At 45.7% G+C, this 21,295-nt stretch overlaps 1 protein-coding gene across 1 annotated transcript; it reads left to right on the top strand.

The window, feature by feature from the left end:
* Window positions 1–10,888: 10,888 nt before the first annotated feature.
* On the top strand, window positions 10,889–11,821 carry LRATD2 (LRAT domain containing 2). Its single transcript, XM_065895152.1, has one exon. It carries the CDS (start codon window positions 10,889–10,891, stop codon window positions 11,819–11,821), a length of 933 nt encoding a protein of 310 aa, XP_065751224.1.
* The last annotated feature ends 9,474 nt before the right edge of the window (window positions 11,822–21,295 follow it).

The following is a 21,295-nucleotide window of genomic DNA, read 5'->3' as shown; positions in this document are numbered from 1 at the left end:
GCTGGTTATGTCAGGTTCTGGTAAGGCCTTCTTCCTGGCTAGTAGATGGCCACTTTCTCACTGTGTCCTCACAAGTCAGAGAAAGGAAGCTCTGGTATCTGTTCCTCTTCTTATAAGGGCACTAATCCCACCACGGAGGCTTCATCCTCATGACCTCATTCTAACCCCAATTATCTCCCAAAGGCCCTACACCTCCAAATACCATCACATTTGGGGTTAGGGCTTTTACATATAAATTTGGGGGGGACACAAGCAGTATATAACAGGTATGTTAATCCTTTTGAGACTTGTTGATGCCTTCTGCATATCTTTGCTCTTATCCTCATAGGAAAGACAAACTCATTTCACTCTTGCCCTCAAGGGTCCAAAAGGTAATATACTGAAGACAGAGACATAAGGTGTCATGGAAACAGCTAGAAGAGCCAAATGCAAGCCACACATGTAATTTAAATTTGTAAAGCGGCCACATTAAGAAAAGTAAAAAGAAACAGGAGATACTAATTTTAATAATATATTTTGTTCAGCCCAATAGATTTAAGATGTTATAATTTCAACATGTAATCAGTATGGAAACATTAGTAAGATCTTTTACCTTTTTTGTACTCATTCCTGGAAATCGATGTGCATTTTACATTTATGACACGTTTCAGTTCAGATGCTTAATAGCCACATGTGAGTACTGGCTACCATGTCGGACAGTACAGAGATAGAATTTCATGGTGAACTTAGCTGTGTTACCTGGGCCCAATTTCTTAACCCCCCTGAAACTCAACTGCTTAATACAGTACCTGGTGTACCCTAAGCATTTAGTACATTTTAGAATTCACTTTCTCATCTGTAAATTGACAATATTCCTGCACCATTAAAGCTGTTGTGAGGATGACTAGAGATGACCCACAGAAAGCCTTTTCGCTTATTAATTTAACTACAATGTATTGAGCCTAGCACTGTTCTAGGAGGTCGGGAGAACCCAGTAAACAAGACAAGGATCCCTGATTTCATAGCGTGTATCGTCTAACTGGGAGAGATAATAAACAAAAATAAATTAATAAAGTATAGAATACTAAAAGGTGATAAGTGAGTTGAATAAGTGATAGAGAAATAGAGCAGGAAAGAGGATAAAGGGTATTGTGGATGACAAATGTCACCTGCCATATCAGTAAACAAAGGGTATTTCAGCCATCAAGCCATCAGCCACTGCAGTCACCCTGACTCCACCCTGAGGGGATTCGGGATGGAAAAAAAAGAAAAAAGATACTGGCCCTGGATAGTTAAGGTGCACATCAAAGGAATGATTTCAATGAGCCCAGACTCTTGCATCTTCCCATACATAGAAAAATGCTAACTTCATTAACTTGAGATGTCTGGTTTTTCTTTAACAGTAATCTTTTGATGTTCTGACTACCTGGTTTCTGTTGCAAAAGCTCCTATCTTGGTTCTTCCTTTACCATTTTTGTAGCCATCCCTCAGAGCTATCTGAGCGGCTACCGCCCAGACTTAAGTTCTCAGCAAGCCTGAGGAATAAAACATAATTCTCAACTTGCAGGTTGTGCATTTTTCTTTTTCAGTTGACAGTATGTATGGGAGGACATTTGAAATTCTGAATAGGGCTCCTGGGGAAAGCTCACCAAGAAGCTAACATCTGAGTCAAGACTAAAGAGCACACCATGAAGATACCTGGGGAAAAGCGTTCCAAACAGAAGGAACAGCAAATGTTGAGGACATGGGGGAGAAGCATGCCAACCACGGGGGAGGCAGAGGAAGGGGACAGTGCATCTGGAGGTGTGAGCGATGGGGCATCAGACAGGGAATGAAGGAGGCAGGCAGGGCTGTGGGGCTATTTTAGGGACTGATACCGAGCAGGACCCTGTGCGGCTCCTGGGCCAAAGCCTTTCTGTGTCCCCCACTTCTCTGATGACAGGAAACAGGCTTTATTCAGCCTCCATGACCCTCCCTGAGTTCCAATGGGCAGGTTCAAGTAGTAGTTAATTAGGGAAAGGAGGGGATGCAGAGACAGTGGAGGAACAAACAGTGAAGAGAAACCATGGTGCAGCCTTGGGATGAGGTCCTGGTTCCCCATCAAGGGATGCACACAACAACATCTTTAAGCTGTTTCGCAGATACTGAAACCCCCACCATGTGGGAGAAGTTAACAGTTAATGGTTAAGGACAGTCTGCTGCCCACAAGCAGGAGACCCCAGACTGGCTGGAACCAGAAGGTTGATGGTGCCGACTCCCTCCAAACCTCCCCACCAAACCATCAGGAGAATGTCCACCAGCTGATCACGCCCTCTGAACCACTCCTATAAAACTCCTCACTACCCCCTATGGGTTGGGACACACAGTTTCAAGGGCATTAGTCTGCTGTGACCCCCTTTGCCTGGCAAAGCAATAAAGCTAATTCTTCTCTACTTCACCCAAAACTCTGTCTCCGAGATTTAATTTGGTGTTGGGGTAAGAGGCCGGATTTAGCTTCAGGACTTTGGCTTTGCTCCAAGGGAGACAGGGAGCCATAGAGTTTTGAGCAGACCTGGCTAGGCTCGCTGTCTCAGAGGGTTGCTGGGGGCTGCTGTGTTGTGAATAGACTATAGGGGGGTGAGTCCTTCATCAGGGTCCCTTGGCCCCAGGCCTAGAAGTGGTTTGGGGAAAACAGACAGAAATTGACCAACCAGATTTAGTGAGCCCAATGCCCCAGTTACTGGGTGGGTGGTCCCCCTAATCTGTCCTGCAGAAAGCTGCGCTGGACACCGTCTTCCTCTCTCTTGTCGGAGCTCTTCTTCCCTGGAAGCATGAAGAATGGCCAAGGAAAGAAAAGGAGGTTGGGTTTGCTCTGCCGAAGCTTCTCTCTCGTTATTGACAGCCTTGTCTCTTCTCTGAATAGCTCATCCTCCCCTTCTTGCACAAGAAGTGCAAAATAAGATTCTTAGAATTTAGATTTTTTTTGAAATTCCTACATTTGGATTTGCAGATATGCCAATATTTGGATTTGTAGAGCTGTAATTTAAGCTAGTCTCTCCCCTGGAACCACCTGGTGAAATGCATCTTTCATAAGGCTTCTGCAGGAGCCCAGCTACAAGCTCAGACTCCCCGGCACAAATCAAACTCTGGTTCAACACCAACAATATAATGTCAGGGGTCTCCTAAAACAGCCAGCTTCCAGGAGGCACAAGCCTTGGTGTTTTCCAACTGGTGATCCCTCTTCCAGGAAAGGGTTAAAAGCTTCCTCACAATTTAGGCACAGGATTAATGCATGGAGAGCTGAAGGTCTGGGGTGGGTGACAGCCCCAGACCACTTCTCAGGGCATCTCCTCCACATACCAAACCACAGGGAAGACCAGCTCTTGCCCAGCCTGCTTGAGAGAGCCTGTTCTGGGGATCTGAGGGGAAAAGGAAATAAAATGCAGAAGCCAAGGAAAAGGATGACACTCAGCAGCCTCTGTGCTCCCTTCCTTAATCTGAAGATGGAGGAATCATTCAGCCAAAGTGCAAAACTGTTTCTGCAGGTTTTAAAGCCCAAGACAGGCTGGGAGGGTGAAGAGAGAGGGCGCAGCTGCAGGCCTGTCCTCTCAAAGGAGAGACAGGCCCTGCCCTCACCTCCTGGAAAGAATCCAAGTAAAAAAAGAGGAAAAAAAAGAATGAATGCCAAAAGCATGTAATATTTATTGTCTCTTTTACTGGATAACCCAGTTTGCCTAGCTGCTGCTGTTTGCATAACCTCATCTGGAGATGGCAACCCTTTATGAGAGTGAGGTCTGGACTAGAACACCTGACTTTCCTTTCTCCCCTCCCCCTTCCCTGCTCCACCCCCAGCAATATCCCCAATCCGCTCAGGGGCAGAAAAAGCAATGACCAGGTTAGGGAGCCACCAAGGTAGGGCAGCCAAGTGTCCCAGTTTGCCTAGGACATAGGACTTTCAGTGTGAAACCAGGATCGTCCTGGGAAAACTGTGACAAGTTGGTCACTCTACATCCAGAAGACAAAGCAGCCCCCTGGTCCTCAGACTGGCCAGTGTCTGGATGAACAACACACATGCTGGTACTCCTGAGGCCGCTTGACATGGCGTGAAAAGTATGGACTTGGAGCCAGCCAGATTTGGATTTGAATCCAGCTTCTCCCACTCATAATCCATAAGATTCATACTCCTGAGCCTTTGTATCCTTATCTGGGAAGTGTAAAGAAACGGGATTGGTATGGAGATTTAGTAAGCTGACGCCCGTAACAAATGGTTATTCTTTGGCTTCCCATATTAAAACCATCATCTGGCTCTAACACGGCCCTAACCTAGGGTTTGGTAGGTGTAAATAACACGTGGCATCTACACAGTCTTCAGGATTTTCGAGGTGCTTCCACATACACTGTCTCACATGACGATTCCCAAGCGAGGCAAATAGTATCACGAGCCCCACTTTAGAGTTTGGAAAAGGAGGCCCAGAGCAAGTAAGAGATGGCTCCAAGGTCATGAACCTGGCAAACAAGACGCCAACCCAGGTCATGGGTTTTCATTCTGCTAACACTCACTTTCTATGTCTCAACAGAACCCCAGCTGTGGGTAACAGGCACGGGGAAGTCTGGAAGTTTCCCAACATAAGGAAGTTGTGGAGGAACCTGTTTTCCAGCAAACTCACTCAGCTATCTGCCGTTGCCGTGAGCCTGGGGCCCAGCCCTGGGAACAGGCAGAGTTAGACTGCCTGAGCAGACAACTCTGCTCTCCTGATTCTCTTTTGTACATTCTTGGGTCGAGCCATTTAAACCGAGATCTCCACTACACCTGCAGAGTTGGGGGCCAATGCCTTGTCAGGTAGAAACATCTCTTCTCGATTATTCCCCTCTGCTCTGGACAGGAATACTGTGAGAGCAATTAACTGGCATTCAACACAACTTGTTTTTATTGAGTGCCTCCTCCAAGGAGGTATGTGGAATGTGACACTTGGGTCACTGCTGGGGGAGGATGAAGCTACAGTATGGCTGAGAATTCAAATCTAACGTTTGAATTGAATCTAATGGCTGCTCTTGGGGAAGGTGCCTTGGTGGCTTTATCCCTTGTTCACGAGGCTCCATCTGCAGGGAAGGCCTTTCTTCCCTATGGCCTGGTCATTTATAGGACCTGCTTCCTCTCTCATCCCTTTACAGTCCATTTCCCATAGGGCAGCCAGAGTGACAACCCTAAACCCCCAAAGCTTTCCCATGGCTCTAACTGCACCCCCTTATCACATACCTTCTCACTGACTGTGCTCTAGTCGCAACATTTTATCCCCCCTTTTTCCTAAACACTCCAATTCCTTCTCACCTCAGGCCTTTGCTCTTGGTGTTCCCTGTGGAGGGAATGCCAAGGCCACCTCCTTCTCATCCTTCAAGTCTCAGCCCAAGTTTCACTTCTTTAGGAGCCCATCTCTGACCATTTTATCCAAAGTAGGCCAACTCACCCCTGCCACCCTCTCTGTAGCCACAGTTATTAAACCCCATTACCCTAGTCTATTTCTTTATAGCCCTTATCACTTTCAGAAAGGAATATACAGTTACTTAAACTTGTCAATTGTCTCCTCCTGTCAACACATAAAAGCCATTAAGAGAAAGGACTTTGTCTGCTGAGTCCGTGGCTTTTTATCTCTGGAGCCCAGTAAACCCAGACACTCAAATATTTGTTAAATATTGAAGAATGTATTTGTCTCTATTTAAAACAAAGTGGTTATGAGCACAGGCCTTGAAGTCATGCAGACCTGTGAGATCTTACCAGCTGGAAGAAGTCACTTAGCCTCTCTAAACTTAATTGTCTTTTATAACAGAATTAGAAGCTCACTCAATGGTAGATGTCATTGTTAATTGTAGAGTTGTGTCACCCCCACTAGTCCAAGCCCCTGATGGCAGGCACTTTAACGTTCACCTTTGTATCAACATGTCTTGAAACTTCCCCTCAGCATCCTCTACTTTCCCTTCCTGTAGGACATGTCACACTGTCTTAAAGGAGTCTATATATTTCATGGGGACATGAATACCTACAAAACCTAACACAGTGCCTGTTGTACTTGTAGAATAAATGTGTGGTGTTTAAGACTAACAAGTACCTAGCAGGTCTTCAAGAAATATATTTTGAACCAAGCTCTCTTTACTATTATTTTTTTTATTGGAGTGTAATTATTTTACAATGTTGTGTTAGTTTCTGCTGTACAACGAGGTGAATCAGCTATATGTGTACATATATCCCCTCCCTCTTGGACCTCCCTCGCATACCCCCCATCCCGCCCATCTAGGTCATCACAGAACATCGAACTGAGCTCCCTGTGCTATACTGCAGGTTCCCACTAGTTAGCTATTTTACACATGGTAGTGTATGTCAAACCTAATCTTGCAATTCATCCCCCCCTCCCCTCCCCACCCCAGGAGTCCACACATCTGTTCTCTACATCTGCGTCTCTATTCCTGCCCTGGAAATAGGTTCATCTGTACTATTTTTCTAGATTCCACATATATGTGTTAATATACAATATTTGTTTTTCTTTTTTTTCCCCATCTTTACTGGAGTATAATTGCTTTACAATGTTGTGTTCATTTCTGCTGTACAACAAAGTGAATCAGCTATACATATACATATATCCCCATATCTCCTCCCTCTTGAGCCTCCCTCCCACCCTCCCTATCCCATCCCTCTAGGTCTTCACAAAACATCCAACTGATCTCCCTGTACTATGCAGCAGCTTCCCAATAGCCATCCATTTTACATTTGGTAGTGTACATATGTCAATGCTACTCTCTTACTTCAGCTCAGCTTCCCTTTCCCCCACTGTGTCCTCAAGTCCGTTCTCTGCAACTGCGTCTTTATTTCTGCCCTACCACTAGGTTCATCAGTACTACTTTTTAAGATTCCATATATATATGTGTTAGCATACGGTATTTTTCTCTTTCTGACTTACTTCATTATGTATGATAGTCTCTAGGTCCATCCATGTCTCTACAACTGACCCAATTCCATTCCTTTTTATGGCTGAGTAATATTCCATTGTATATATGTACCACCATGAGGTATCACCTCACACTGGTCAGAATGGCCATCATCAAAAAAAATCTACAAACAATAAATGCTGGAGAGGGTGTGGAGAGAAGGGAACCCTCTTGCACTGTTGGTGGGAATGTAAATTAATACAACCACTTTGGAGAACAGTATAGAGGTTACTTAAAAAACTAAAAACAGAACTACCATATGACCCAGCAATCCCACTACTGGGCATATACCCTGAGAAAACCGTAATTTAAAGAGACACACGCACCCCACTGTTCATTGCAGCACTATTTACGATAGCCAGGTCATGGAAACAACCGAAATGTCCACTGACAGATGAATGGATAAAGAAGTTGTGAATCAAGCTCTCTTTAGAAGACATTTTAAATATATGAATTAAAGAATAATACCAGATGCTATGTGATCAAGTGCTGACTTACATATTATCAAGTGATACAATGTATAATGTAGAAATTTGATGGCAGAGGTGGCCAACACAGAGTCTCCCAGGGCCAGTCAAGGAACTAGTAAGTGAGGTGGGTAGGACAGGGACTGGGGCCAACTGGAGGCTACATCTCATCTCCGAGGCAACCACTGCTCAGCTCTAGCTTTTTGTTGCCATCCTGGAATGTGGGCCCAGTGGTCTCATACATTAGTACTTCCAAGTGAATCTAAACATCTGAATTTTTATGTGAGATTTCCCAAGTCTCCAAATTATTGACAGTTAATTTAAATTTATTAAACAAGCATTGAGATGAGCAAAGCATGTTTGGGAGCCATTCTGTAAACTATGACCAAGAGCCCTGGGGGATCAGATGGAGGCTGGGCCCTAAACAGGCATTCATGGAAGAAGTTACACAGGAGACAGGTCATTGATATGTCCAAGAATTCCCCTAAGGCGTCCATCAAGCATTTATTGAGTACTTACTGAGTGCCAGGCATTGGGATATAAAAATGACTCAGAGCCTGTTCCCTCTGAGACTTTATAGTTGGTCAGTTCAAGAACTGTTGTTGAGTCACAACCGGGTACCTGAACAGAGCTCATAAAGCCAATAGGCTAGACACCTGGACAACAAGGTGTTGTTTCCTTACTCATTAGATCTGTGCCTCAGAGTGCTGGCAGCAAACTGTCATACTACTGTGTCCTTCTATGGATTCTCCCATCACCAGGCAAACTACCCAGTACCACCTAGGGGCAAAGTGGCCTACCACAGCTGATGGTAGCAGAGGTTCCCCAGCCTGACAGACATGGGATGACTTGCCATTGCCTCTTTCAGTCTAAACCCCCTCCCTCCCTGTAAAATGGGCGTCTACATGAGCTCACATGCTAGTGGCAAATACTGGTCAGGTTAAACAGCAGCTCCCAGAGCACGTGCTATCAAAAAGTCCAGGGAGGAGACTCACCTGGTCACACGTGCCTGAGGCTGGTCAGAAAATACTTAATCTATACAGCAGACATACAGAAGTCTCTTTTGATCTAACTTATACTGTGATCTTAGACTTCCTGAAGGACTAACTTCCATCACAGCCCTGCCAATATTGATTGTTGGGGCTCAAAAGTATGTAAGTAGATTAATTTTTTTTTCCCCCTCAAACTAAAAAAGATCACAGTGGTGTTAGTATATTCCTGTTTCCACTGGTCAGTATACACACTGAATAATAGTGTTACCTGGAAAAACTGAGTGAAAAGAAACAGTGATGGAAAACAGGGTAGAGGAGGTCTTGAGTTGCATTCTTAATTCCACCAAGAATTACTTTGGGTGTTCCAGTGTTCCAGTGAAAGTCTAAGCTTGTTTATTGTCATCCCTCCACCCCGACTCCAATCCATTATTTAAAAAAAGAAAAAAAAGAAAAAAAAGAAAAGAAAAACCACTTTGTTAGCTTCCATCGTAGGTACAAGAAACAAAACCAACAAAGAGGGGAGAGGCAGGAACTGTCCTCTTGTAGTGGAGGTTAATAGGCAATACTAGTCTCCTGTCACTTCTTCTGTAAGTCAGCAGGAAGGAAATATATCCACAGAGGGCCTCTGCTAATATGTTCTTAAAGACAATTAGGCAATTCCTACATCCTCTACCCCCAAAATAAACAAGCAGAGGTGAATGCTTTCTTTCACTATCCCATGTATGAACTGGTAACTCTCAAAACAACAATGGAGGTTATGAAATCAACTTTGTACTAACTTCGAGGGACATTATTAAGAGCCCGGGTCTTGGAACCAAGTCAGCAACTAAGTCTTCATTCTGTTTTATACTGTTTCCTTTCTGTGAATTTTTTTTCCTATCTGAAAGTTTCACAGGGCTTATTCTGGTAATACCTCTAAACGGAAGCACTTCTCCAGCTGTCCTAGTACAAAATTCTCTTCTGGGACCTTTGGTAAGAAATCGGTTCTAGGAAAGAAAAGAAAGAAGCAAAAGTTTGTTTGCTTTCTAACGACTGTTCCTCCCTCTCCAGGTACTCTGGGGATGAAGAGACGAAGGGGAAACGGAACAAACACCGAACTCTTAATCCCTCTCTCCTTTCTACACTGGCAGGTGGCGTTTGCTTTCCAACTCCATTTTGAAGCTCACAGCTCCGAAAAATACGACCTGAGCAAGCAGCGAGGACTTCACAACAAGGTCTTGCTCTAAGAAGGTAAGCAAAGATCCTACTGGTTAGGCGCGAAGACCGCCAGTCCCGTCGACCCATCGGTTATTTACCGGCGGGATTTAAACCCGCTCCGGTGCGGGGGCGTGGCCTGGGTGGAGCCCCGTGGCCCGTGTGGGCGGGGCGGAGGCGGGGATGCCTGAGGCTCAGCGCCGTGCAGGAAAGACCCGGGCTCCGGGAGCGAGCGCCTGTCTCTTTAAATGCCAGCGGCTGCTCTCCCGCCCTGGGAGCCCGGAGCCGGATCTACAATCCCGTCTCCCGCTCCGGTGCTTGTTGCTCGCCCGGACCGAGCGGGAGCTGCCGCCGCGGGGCACCAAGGCTGCTTCCTACTCCTCCTTCTAAGGAGCCCCACCTCCCCCAAGAGCAGGTTGAAGGGGAGAAGCGGCCCCAGGCAGAGGGAAGGGGTGCTGTGTGAAGAGGCGCCGCTCCCCACCTTCAAGTCTTGAGGCGCTGCGTAGCCGCGGGGGCAAGACATGCGCTGCTCCCCCATGACCAGCCTCACAGCCGCTGGCGCCCGGAGAGGAGAGACTGCGGAGCCCACACTTGCAAACTCGCCCTAGAAGTCTCAGGGTGCGGCGGGGGCCCCCTCCCAATTCCTCACGGCCTCCACCTCTAGGCGGGTGAGTTTGCGCAGGTAACCCGAGCTAGAGGGCGGGCGCGCGGGGGGAGGGGCGGGCAAGACGGGAGGAGAAAGCACCGCAGGTGAACCTGGTAGGGCGGCTCACCTGCCCGGGCCGCGCTGCGGGGTCCTAGCCGGTTTCCTCAGCGATTGATATGGGGCCGTCTCTGGGGTAACTTAGGACCCTGAGGTGAAAGGAGGGGGCTAGGAAAGGGGAATTAAAGTTTCTTTTCCTTTCTCCCTCCTGCTTGGGATTGGCAGGTAGGGCGCTGGCGGAAGCGGTAGGAGTCGCTGATGCAATGGGCTTTTGCCTGGGCGAGGTGAAGGGCTGGGGGCGGGGGAGAGCTGGAGTTGCCCGGCCTCCTGCGACCGTGACCCTGGAGGCAGAAAAGTGAGGAAAAGCTCGCCACATCTGAGACTCCCCGTAAAATGGCTTCAAGTGCCCGACACCCAACCTTTCTTCCTCCTCTTAAGAACAAATCGCACGTTTCACGGAAGGGCTCCTACATGGCTTCCTTGCCTTCCTCTCCCAACAGGTGGTCTGAGCCCCTGTCCGGGGACCTGTGCCAATGACCCTAGTGGTGGTTTCGCTTTCTCTTCTCACGGCGGTGTGAACGTGTGTCCGCAGCGTGATGGGCAACCAGGTGGAGAAACTGACCCACCTAAGTTATAAGGAAGTTCCCACTGCCGACCCGACGGGCGTGGACCGAGACGACGGGCCCCGCATCGGGGTCTCCTACATCTTCTCCAATGACGACGAGGACGTGGAGCCGCAGCCGCCGCCCCAGGGGCCGGATGGCGGCGGTTTGCCTGACGGCGGGGACGGGCTGCCGCTGACCTCGCCGCAGCCCTATGACCCGCGGCTGCACGAGGTGGAGTGCTCCGTGTTCTACCGCGACGAGTGCATCTACCAGAAAAGCTTCGCGCCGGGCTCCGCGGCGCTGAGCACCTACACGCCCGAGAACCTGCTCAACAAGTGCAGGCCTGGCGACCTGGTGGAGTTCGTGTCGCAGGCGCAGTACCCGCACTGGGCTGTCTACGTGGGCAACTTCCAGGTGGTGCACTTGCACCGGCTGGAGGTGAGCAACAGCTTCCTGACGGACGCGAGCCAGGGCCGGCGCGGCCGCGTGGTAAACGAGCTATACCGCTACAAGCCGCTGAGCCCCAGCGCCGTGGTGCGCAACGCGCTGGCGCACGTGGGCGCCAAGGAGCGCGAGCTGAGCTGGCGCAACTCGGAGAGCTTCGCCGCCTGGTGCCGCTACGGCAAGCGCGAATTCAAGATCGGCGGCGAGCTGCGCATCGGTAAGCAGCCCTACCGGCTGCAGATCCAGCTCTCTGCGCAGCGTAGCCACACGCTCGAGTTCCAGAGCTTGGAGGACCTGATCATGGAGAAGCGGCGCAACGACCAGATCGGGCGCGCCGCGGTGCTGCAGGAGCTCGCCACGCACCTGCACCCCGCCGAGCCGGACGTAAGCGACAGCGACGCCGCGCGGACTACGCCGCCTCCCGGGCGCCCCCCCGCGCCCGCCCGGGAGGAGGGGGCCCGAGAGGCGGTGGTTCGCTGACCGGCGAGCTGAGAGCGGAGCTGTGTGAGGGAGCTGTTTGTAGCAGCCGCTGCTCCCTCCCTCCTCTCACTCCCTCCTCCACCACCTTCTGGGCCCCATCTGGGCTCCTGGGCCATTTGGAAAACGGAGAGTTGGCGAAAAGCGCAGCCAGCTGTGGCTTGAGTTTGTTATCTTGGACGGAGGAGGAAGAGGGAGCAGGTAGGAGCACTTTGGCCGGGGGCGCTTCTGGGCTTCTTGCCCGCCGGCTCAATCTGTCTTCCTTTCCCGAGGTGAGGCACACTGTGGACTTGCCAGACACTTAATGCCTGCTGGACTTGGGTCCAAAAATCGACGCCTCTTATGCACTTAGGGTTGGAGAAAAGTTCAGAGTACCAATGCCTGCTGTTGCCTTCCGACCGCTTCCCCTCCTGCCATGGGCTTGGAGGATGCCCTGTAGTGAAGCCAGAGCAGGTTTGTGGTGGTGCTACCTCCAAAGAGAAGTGTGAGGGATTCGGGAAGCTGGGGTGATTTATCTTGTGGTTTTTCTGGGGTGCAAGGCTGGTAAAACCAGGACCAGGTCTGGGAGCCGCAGACTGAAATCAAGCAGCCCCCTGTGAAGTGTAAGAAGTAGTTGAGTAAACTTGGGCTACAAAACAAAGATTTTGCTACTTGCCCCCTCCCCATCTCCAAGCGATTTGTCTTCTGGAGCTGGCTTCCAGCTGAGTCTCCTGGGCCATCGCCACTTCCCAGGTTACATGTAAATCATTGTCAGGGGCCAGCTAAAGGAAGGATTCAATTTTGGTTCTGTTTTGCTGCCTTTGTTTCTCGCTTGCTATTGTAGGCACTTACAGCTGTGGTATTTGTTATCAAAGGAGGGAATAGCCCTTTGTGTCTCTGATCTAATTAAGCCTGCTTGGCCACGTTCATCCCCAGGTCACACGGGAGGTTGGCTGCTGCCACCCCATAAGGTGTCCACTACAGAAACAGCCAAACAGGGTTGCCCTGGCAGGAATCAGTCAGTTTCCTGTCCATTCCCCAACCTGACTCTCTTCCTGAATAGTGAAGGTAACTTTTTTTTTTTTTAATTTAAGGCTTTGGTGTGGTGGTCCTGTGAATTTTTTTTTTCCCTTCATTGCCTCATCCCCCTTCACTCAGTTTTGTTTTGCTAGTGGTAAAATCTTAGGCTTGAGGCATATTTCAGTGATAGCTGTTTATTTTGGTAGCCACACTCGATGCAGTTTAATTCAAAGTGTAAAGTCTTGTTATATTGCTGCAGTCTTCTTGTCGCTTGGAGAACACCCCTTCAGAATGCTTTCTCAATGAAGAGGGGTGACAGCAATCATAAATAAATGCAACCTGGTGTAGTCAGCGCCAGATCTGGTGACAGTCCTAAAGCATGGATTGGTGATTGTGGGATCTGTCCGAAGCAGGATGGCTGATACTATTTGAATCTGCTGCTGTGTTTGCTTTACTCTGAGGCTTTAAAAAATGTGTACAGTCTGTCCTTTGTTTTCATGTGAGCTCTTTAATGATACGTGCCCTTGATTTCAGAACCCTCTGCTGTACAGTGGCATGGCTAATGCTGTCTCAAAAGTTGAGTGAAGTTTCTTTTTTTTCTCTTGGGAATCATTATAGATTACGCTGAACAAGTCATTTTGTGACCCAATTCTTACAGCTGGAGTAGACTCATACTTGAGTGTTCCACAGTGGTGGCCATCCTCAGGCCTCCTGCCTGGAGATATTTAAATCAAGGCAACAAAACTTGAAGGATTTCCTTGTACATGTACTTTTTTTAAACTTGGGAATTTGAGGCCATAATTTTTAAAAGCCTAGACATTTATAGCACCTCAACATGAAATTATTTCATTACAAGGGCATTAGCTATGTTCCCTGTTTTAACAGGAATCTCCAAACAGGTCCTGTCAATATTAAAGATGAACCACACTCAGCCCTGGTCCAGGAATTTGGAGAAGCGTCAGTCTCCTGTTGGAAATGTTGATCTAGTTTTCTTGTTTAATAATCTCGCAGCTTTGCGTTTGTATTCTTTTGCTCATGGAAAAACGGAGCAGGGTAAACGCGGGTAAAGACATTTAGGAGAGCCTTCTAGATTTGGATTGTCTTTTATGTTTAACACCATCAAGGGAAAGTTGAATGTAATGACATTGTGCAGACAGCAAGAGAGAAGAACAGAGCGGCACTGTCTAGCAGCTCTGGGCTAGCCAGCCAGCTCTCTTTTCCACTGCTCGGTCTCCGTCTCCCTCCTTCACCCCTCAATGGAAAGTGAATGTCATTGGTCACACCGAGTGACTCTGTTACAAACAGCTTTGTGAGAAACCTCAACTTGAAGGAAGAACTCCTATAAAATCCATATCAGTAGTAGCATTCTCCCTCTAGAGAAGAGGTTTTTGATAACAGGGCTTGAACATGATCTAGAAGAGGAAAGATCTACTCCAGATGCTGCTTTATCACGTGTTTTTACAGGGTACCAGAGATGTGAAGTATGTAATGCTTCGGAACAGTGATTCTGTTGTAAGTTTTATTAGGGTCATCATGCCAGCCACTGAAGGTTGCAAGGAAAGGGGACTGAATCAACTGTTGGCATCTTTCTCGAAGATGGCAGTGTTGTGGATAAGAGTTTTTAATGTCCAGGCAATGGCTACATCTGGCACTTTAAAAAATATATATATATATTTAATAATTTTTGTTTCTCCTTAGGACTAAGATTCTAGAACTGTTTTGTACTGTGAATTACGGATGCTCTTTGAAGGCAAGGAATATTGATTCTAATGTTCTTTAGAAGCTCTGGCAGGGATAAGCAGGACACCCAACTGGAACGGATGCTAAATGTAATCAGACAAATTATATTTTCTTACTTGAGCAAATATTTTATTGAGACTGCTTATGTATGGCAAAGGAGCCTACAACTTCAGCTACACAACTTTTTATATTGAAAGAACTCATAGTTTTATTCTACATTTAATTAAAAAATGACTTTATAGCACTAACAAGCCTAGCAGAAGACTTTACTCCAGACCTTTAAGGAAATTTTTAGTTTTTATGAAAAATGACACTTCAGTAGTTAAATTTCTCATGTCTTTGCTGCTTCTGGCCCTAAGAGCACCAGTCGACAACACCATAAACACATGGAAACATATTTTTGGAAGCAAAACTTTAATTTTCTACAACATATGCTATGGAGAGTGAAGAAAATTTAAGGATTACTTGTTTTCTATTTTTTTTCTCAACAAAATGGAATCCACTGTGTTGAAGACTCTTGATATTATGTGATTGTCTAACCACTGTTTTTTTGTAAATTAAAATAAAATCTAGTGTGATCATCATTGAAAGGATTTGTTTGGAAAGTTACATTTTATTTGTGAATTTTTTTTTTTAATCAGGGTAACTATAAACTTGACTGGTTTATTCAGCTTTTCATTATGTTTTGTTCTTAGAGATACTTGTGACCCATGGAGAATTACATTGACTAACTTGATAAATTTCATGTATTTTATTTCCTAGTGAATTGTGTAAACTTTATTTTTGTTGAAGATTGTATGTTAAATCAATGTTATGTTCTCACACCACTTCTTGAGAAGGAGGTTCAGATTTGAAATTGTATCATTTCCTTCAAAATGAAGGGCAAGTGCTTAGTTAAATAAAAGATTGATGACATCTTTTAAACCATTTCCTCTTCACTATGTCTTATTACAATAGAATCTGTCAAGTCCTTTTGACAAATGCTCTGAGGGTTTCCAATAAACCATTCATTAGAGTTAACTCTATTTATATATGGGTTTTTTCCATTTGTATACTTTCTGCCATTTTTGGTCCAAATCCAGGCTCCTCAGCTTAACTGCAATTTTTCTGAAATATTAAGTGTGTTTCATCTTTACATTACTCAGTAAACATTTTGATGAATTCATTTAGTGACTGAAAACCCTCCCTGCATTTACTGTGTGGGAATTAATCACCTGTTGCTTCTAGGCTCCATGTTCATGAATAACATCTTGTGAACATACATTTTCAATACCCATTGATTTTTTTCAGGATCAGTGCAAACGTTGCCAGAAGCCACACTCACATTTTGGAGTCTGTACTGGGGAGGTTTGGTAATAAGATCAGTAACCCATGTTGCGTCTTAGGTGGTTTCAGAATCCCAGACAAAGGGAATGGGCTCGCTGAGTGATTTAATTACAGAAAACAGGCCCATGTGATCAAGTGGCACTGCTGACATGATAAAGGATGCAGGTGCCAGCAGTAGGTACAGGAGCAGATGTGGCCTCTGGGACTGGCGTGTGGGAGGCCACCAGCACTCCTTAGACCAGCACCTGAAGTCACTGCCAGTCCTGTGAGGCTCAAAAACCTGGGCTCCATCAACAGGCTCCCGTGAGGATTTTAAATAGGAAGAGTGTTGAATGCTGAAGGTTATCGAGAGCTCAAGCAGCAGTGAGACCATTTTTCCCTAGAGTGGTTGTCCTTAATTTACCATGGTTCTCATTGCACAGGAAAGTAGAGGGAAGTGAGCCTAATATAGAATGTGCATATATTTTGGGGTGATTTTGGTGGAGGCCGCTGTTCCTCTTTCTCCTAAATGGACTGAGTTTGCTTAATGTAGGAAAATGACATGTTTGGAAGTGTTTAAAAGGACCTCCAAAATGAACAGGCCCAAAATGTGTGCAAAAGGGCTTTTATTTCCCTTTACTGAGTTTCCTGGAAAAACTGCTTATTAAACACAATTTTATCTGCACAGTAGATGCAAGAAAGGTTAGTGTCTGTGATTTGCAATCACAGCAAGGTACTGAGTATGAAGGGCTAGAGGATGCTGAGCCCTAGACGAGATACTAGAACATAAAAAGTTTAGAGACGAGCAGAAGCCTTAGATAATCTCTACCCCTGAGCTTGTTTCTAAGGGGAAATCAAATTTCACTCATACATGTAGAACAAATATAATGAAAGGTGGTCCTGTGAAGTGCTGATGGTTGATCGGTATTCAAATAAAGCAGATATGTGTAGGTTTAATTGGAGAACTCAGAGAAATTGGAGAAATCAGATCAAAGCCCTGAAGGTGCAACGATGATAGAGGAAAGGATGTAACTAATATAACTAATATTCATGAAGTATTTAATGGGGAGTCTCCTAAATTCCATTGCCTAAGGTAAACCAGATCCACAGTGTCCGTCCTCATGTGACTTACTTTCTAATTGATAAGACAGATAACTGCTTACTACCAAAATCTTCACAAGAAGGAATTTAGAGGTGTGATAGGTGCAGTGAAAGAAATGCGCAGGGTGTAGGGAGAGGCTCTCTCTCCATCACTGAGTCAGTAGGCTTCCCTGAAGATGCATTTATGCTGAACTTCGGAAGGGTTAGAGGAGAAAGCCAGGTGCTTCAGAGTGGATACTGATTACATTAATTCAGGGAGGAAGGCTGGGGAGTGAATGAATGAACGTTGAGTGCTCTCAGAATGCCTTTGCTTAATGCTCCAGTGGTAGCCATTTCTCCCTGGGGTTCCCTTCTGCAAACTGTTGTCTAATTCATTGTATCTGACACTTAACACAGGAACAGGCAGAGATACTCTCAAAGTTTGAGTGAGTGAATGAAATTGGAGGTTGGGATTTGTTGGTCTAGAAAGCCCTATTAACTCAAGGTGATGTCAGGACTGTGGTTTGAAGAGGTGAAGTCACAGTGGTTTTTAGGATGGATTGAACAGGGAGAGCAAATGTGACTGCCCTCCCCTCTTCCAGAGCTAGAGGCTGTACTTCTCATGCTACTGATGGCTTATATTGCCAGCCAGGTAATGATGTGTGTGAATTCAGGCCTTTGCCCAGTGCAAGTGAAAGGAGAAGCGGCCAGGCTAGGCTTGAGAGGGACAGAGGTAAGCGGGAGCAACAGGTTTTATAGCCTGCGCGCCATAGCCTTGGAGCCATGATTGAAACAGAGGTTCTTTTATACAGTTGGCTAACACAAGCTGCTGCTATGATACAGTCTCTCATGCCTCGTCTAGTGTGGCCATAAATGACTCAAAAGATTAGCTCACTGCTCTTTTGGGAAACTTGTGCAACAATGTAATTAACTCCCAAGGTTTGATTATCAACATTCCTTGCCTTCTTTTTAACCTCATAACTTTGAGGATTCTCAGTTGTTGGGCTAAACTGGAGGTAGAGGGTCTGGTCCTAGGCCCACAGAATCAAATAGCAGTTAAGGCTTGACAGTCAAACTACCTGGGTTTCTCTACTCTGGCCCTGCTGGTAACATTGGGAGAAAGTAGACACCTGCTTGGAAACTTTATTTCTTCCTATGTGCAATGTGGCTTATTGCATTGGTCAATTCAATTCTGAATATCAGTTATATTTCTAAAATAACATAATATATGATACATGTAATATAACATAGTAATAGTATCAACTTCACATGGTTGTTTTTGAGTCCAAAATGAAACAATGCACATAAAGCCCAGATCATTAGCTACTGAGATTAACTAAAGAAAATCTGGGATATTATAGGTGTTCAAAAGCCTTATTCAAAATAAAATTACTGTCTGGGAGAGAGAAGTCTTCCCTTTAGTCTTAGAGAATTTCTTAGCTAAATAACTCTAGTTAATATGTAAGTTGTTGAGTTCCTGCTGTAGTGCTTGAAATGTTTCTTGAGCTTTGATCTTTAGTAGAAGAACCATTTAACTTGTTTCTACATTTTATATGTTTACTCATTAATTCAACAAGTTATTTCCTGTGAACTTCTAAGGTGCTAGGTGCTGGAGAGCCAAGAGGGGATTATTGCAATAGATAGTAATATTGACAATGATGAGGTCACCTTGCCTACGCTGTCCTATTTTAATCATCACAATAGCCTTTCTGGACAGATACTAATATCTTCATTTAAGCGTTGAGGAAACAGGTTTAGAGAAATGAGGTGATACGTACATGGACACATAGCTAATAATCGACTGCTTCTGGCCAGGGACAGGAATGCTGGCCTTCCAAGCCCTAGGCCATGGTTCCTCCACTGAGAAATCATCTGACCACTTCCACCCTTTGGCTCCTCCCCCCTTCTCCTTACCCTGGGAGAATGCATAGCACCTTGTCCTGCTCCAACTTTTGGCATGCAGCACGATCTGAGTAACATACGTATTTTCACTCTTGTTGCAGCAACTCTGGAGCAAGTGACTCTGGGATGCAAAAAGAGGCAGGAAAAAGAGGAAAGGCAACTCTCAGCCATGAGGAGTTTTACGTCCTTATCCATCCTGTGTAATAGTGACAGGACTAGGGTAAAATTGGCCAAGCCATAATTATGCCCCCTTCCCTGTGGCTGGGCACTGTGACAATCCCTCCTCAAACTGCCCCTCTTCTCTCTGCCCTTTTGTGACTCTTTTTACCTCTCCAGGCTGAGGTCAGGTCACACAGGCCTGCTTCCAGCTGACCTGCTATGTGACCTTGCCAAGTTAGTAACTTTTTTAAGCCACCTTGACTTATTTAAAAATTAGTGCCTCCAACATAGAGGCGTTCACTGGCTTACATGAGACAAAGTAAATCAAGCACATATGGGACACTTAGGTGTGGCATGGTGGCCGTATTGGTTGGCTCTGCCACAAATGGCTCTGTTAAGAATATATGACCCTGGACTTCCCTGGTGGCGCAGTGGTTAAGAATCTGCCTGCCAATGCAGGGGACATGGGTTCGAGCCCTGGTCCAGGAAGATCCCACATGCCGTGGAGCAACTAAGCCCGTGTGCCACAACTACTAAACCTGCGCTCTAGAGCCCGTGAGCCACAACTACTGAGCCCGCGTGCCACAAATACTGAAGCCTGCGCCCCTAGAGCCCATGCTCCACAACAAGAAAAGCCACCGCAATGAGAAACCTGCGCATCGCAACAAAGAGTAGCCCCCGCTCGCCGCAACTAGAGAAAGCCTGCAGGCAGCAATGAAGACCCAACGCAGCCAAAAATAAATAAATAAATTTATATTTTAAAAAAAAAGAGAATATATGACCTTGAGGAAGTCCCTTTACCCTCTAGGACCCTGGATCTACGTTTCTGTGTGTGGAGCACCCAACTCGAGCTGGAGTCTATGACAAAATTCCAAGTGCAACTTTGAGATGGTTATATTAGTTGCTCTACTTGTAATTAATTAATACTAATTAATACTGATTCCTTGGCCATAACCCTAAACCTTGCCTCATTCATATAAGAAATGAATATGTAAAATGTAAAAAAGTTAGTGATAGTAATAATATGATGGAATTTCAGGGATTGCTTTTATTGTGAAAAGTAGGAACTGTACACAGAACTTTTTTTTGAGAATTGGCAAATTTTTTTATGATCTTGCATGTTAGAAGTCCAAATCTGGGCCATGGATAAGGAAAAAGATGATGATAGAAATAAATTAATCCATGTCTCCTTTATTTTGGAAAAAGTGCTTAGAATTTTTGTTTTTAATTTTGCTTTTCGAACACTGATTCCTCCCCCCATTCCCCCTGCCACACACACTCGAGTACATTTCTCTTTGCTACCTGGCTCTACTCTTGGCCAATACATCATACCCATGAGAGAATTCTCCTTTATCTTCAATAGATAGGCGTGATTTATTTTACTTTATTTTAATGGGGTCTATTTCTTTTTGTATTTGAGAAAGAGCAAGGTTGTTCATAAAGCCATAAAACATCACATGGTGACAGTTCTTTGCGCTGACATCTATTTTACTACTTTAAAAAATACTAATAGACTTAATTTTTTTAGAGTAGTTTTAGATTTACAGAAAAATTGAGTGGAAAGCACAGAATTCCCTTATAACCCCCCTCCTAACCACACAGCCTCCCCTTCCATCAACATGGGTATCAGAGTGGCGCCTTTGTTACAGTGGATGAACCAACATTGGCTCGTCATTATCAACCATAGTTTACACTAGTTTTCACTCTTTGCGTTGTACATTCATTGGTTTTGAGAAATGCATCCACCATTATAGTATCATACAAAGGAGTTTTACACAAGACATGTTCTTTATTTCTTTCCCTTCCCAAGCTAAGAATTGGACTATTTTCAGCTTCTCTTATCAAACCTTAAGAGACACTTCTCTGCTGGGCCCTTCTGCTTTCTTTGCCCTCCCGACGGACATTCCTGGCTAGAACTGTGTTCATTCATTCTTTAAGTATTTATTGGGGCCTACCGGGCAATGTGCTACTCGCTAGGGCTAGAAATAGGAATGCCGCAGGGTCCCTATGCTACGCGTGCCCGCCCACATTCCGCTGAGGAAAACAGGCAAACAATGAATGCAATACCTTGTGATTAAAGTGTTATGGTTGGAGGATAGGTAGGCATCCGGAATTATGGTGGCACTGGAGGGGCAGGGGGTCTGGCGGCTAACCTTACATAGTGGGGTGGGGAAGGGTCCAGGATAGGCTTCCTGGGTAGACTTAAGCAGGTAAGGGGAGGTATTATCAGAGAAAAATTCTGACATAATCCTGCTCCCATCTCATCAATCCTGTATTTTAGGAGTAAGACAC

This window comes from Phocoena phocoena, chromosome 17, assembly GCF_963924675.1.
Source record: "Phocoena phocoena chromosome 17, mPhoPho1.1, whole genome shotgun sequence".
Taxonomy (NCBI): Eukaryota; Metazoa; Chordata; class Mammalia; order Artiodactyla; family Phocoenidae; genus Phocoena; species Phocoena phocoena.
This window is presented reverse-complemented; position numbering and strand designations above follow the sequence as displayed.

Excerpts from the sequence above, each read along its gene's own strand:
- LRATD2 (XM_065895152.1), top strand. The coding sequence starts at position 10,889 with ATGGGCAACCAGGTGGAGAAACTGACCCACCTAAGTTATAAGGAAGTT.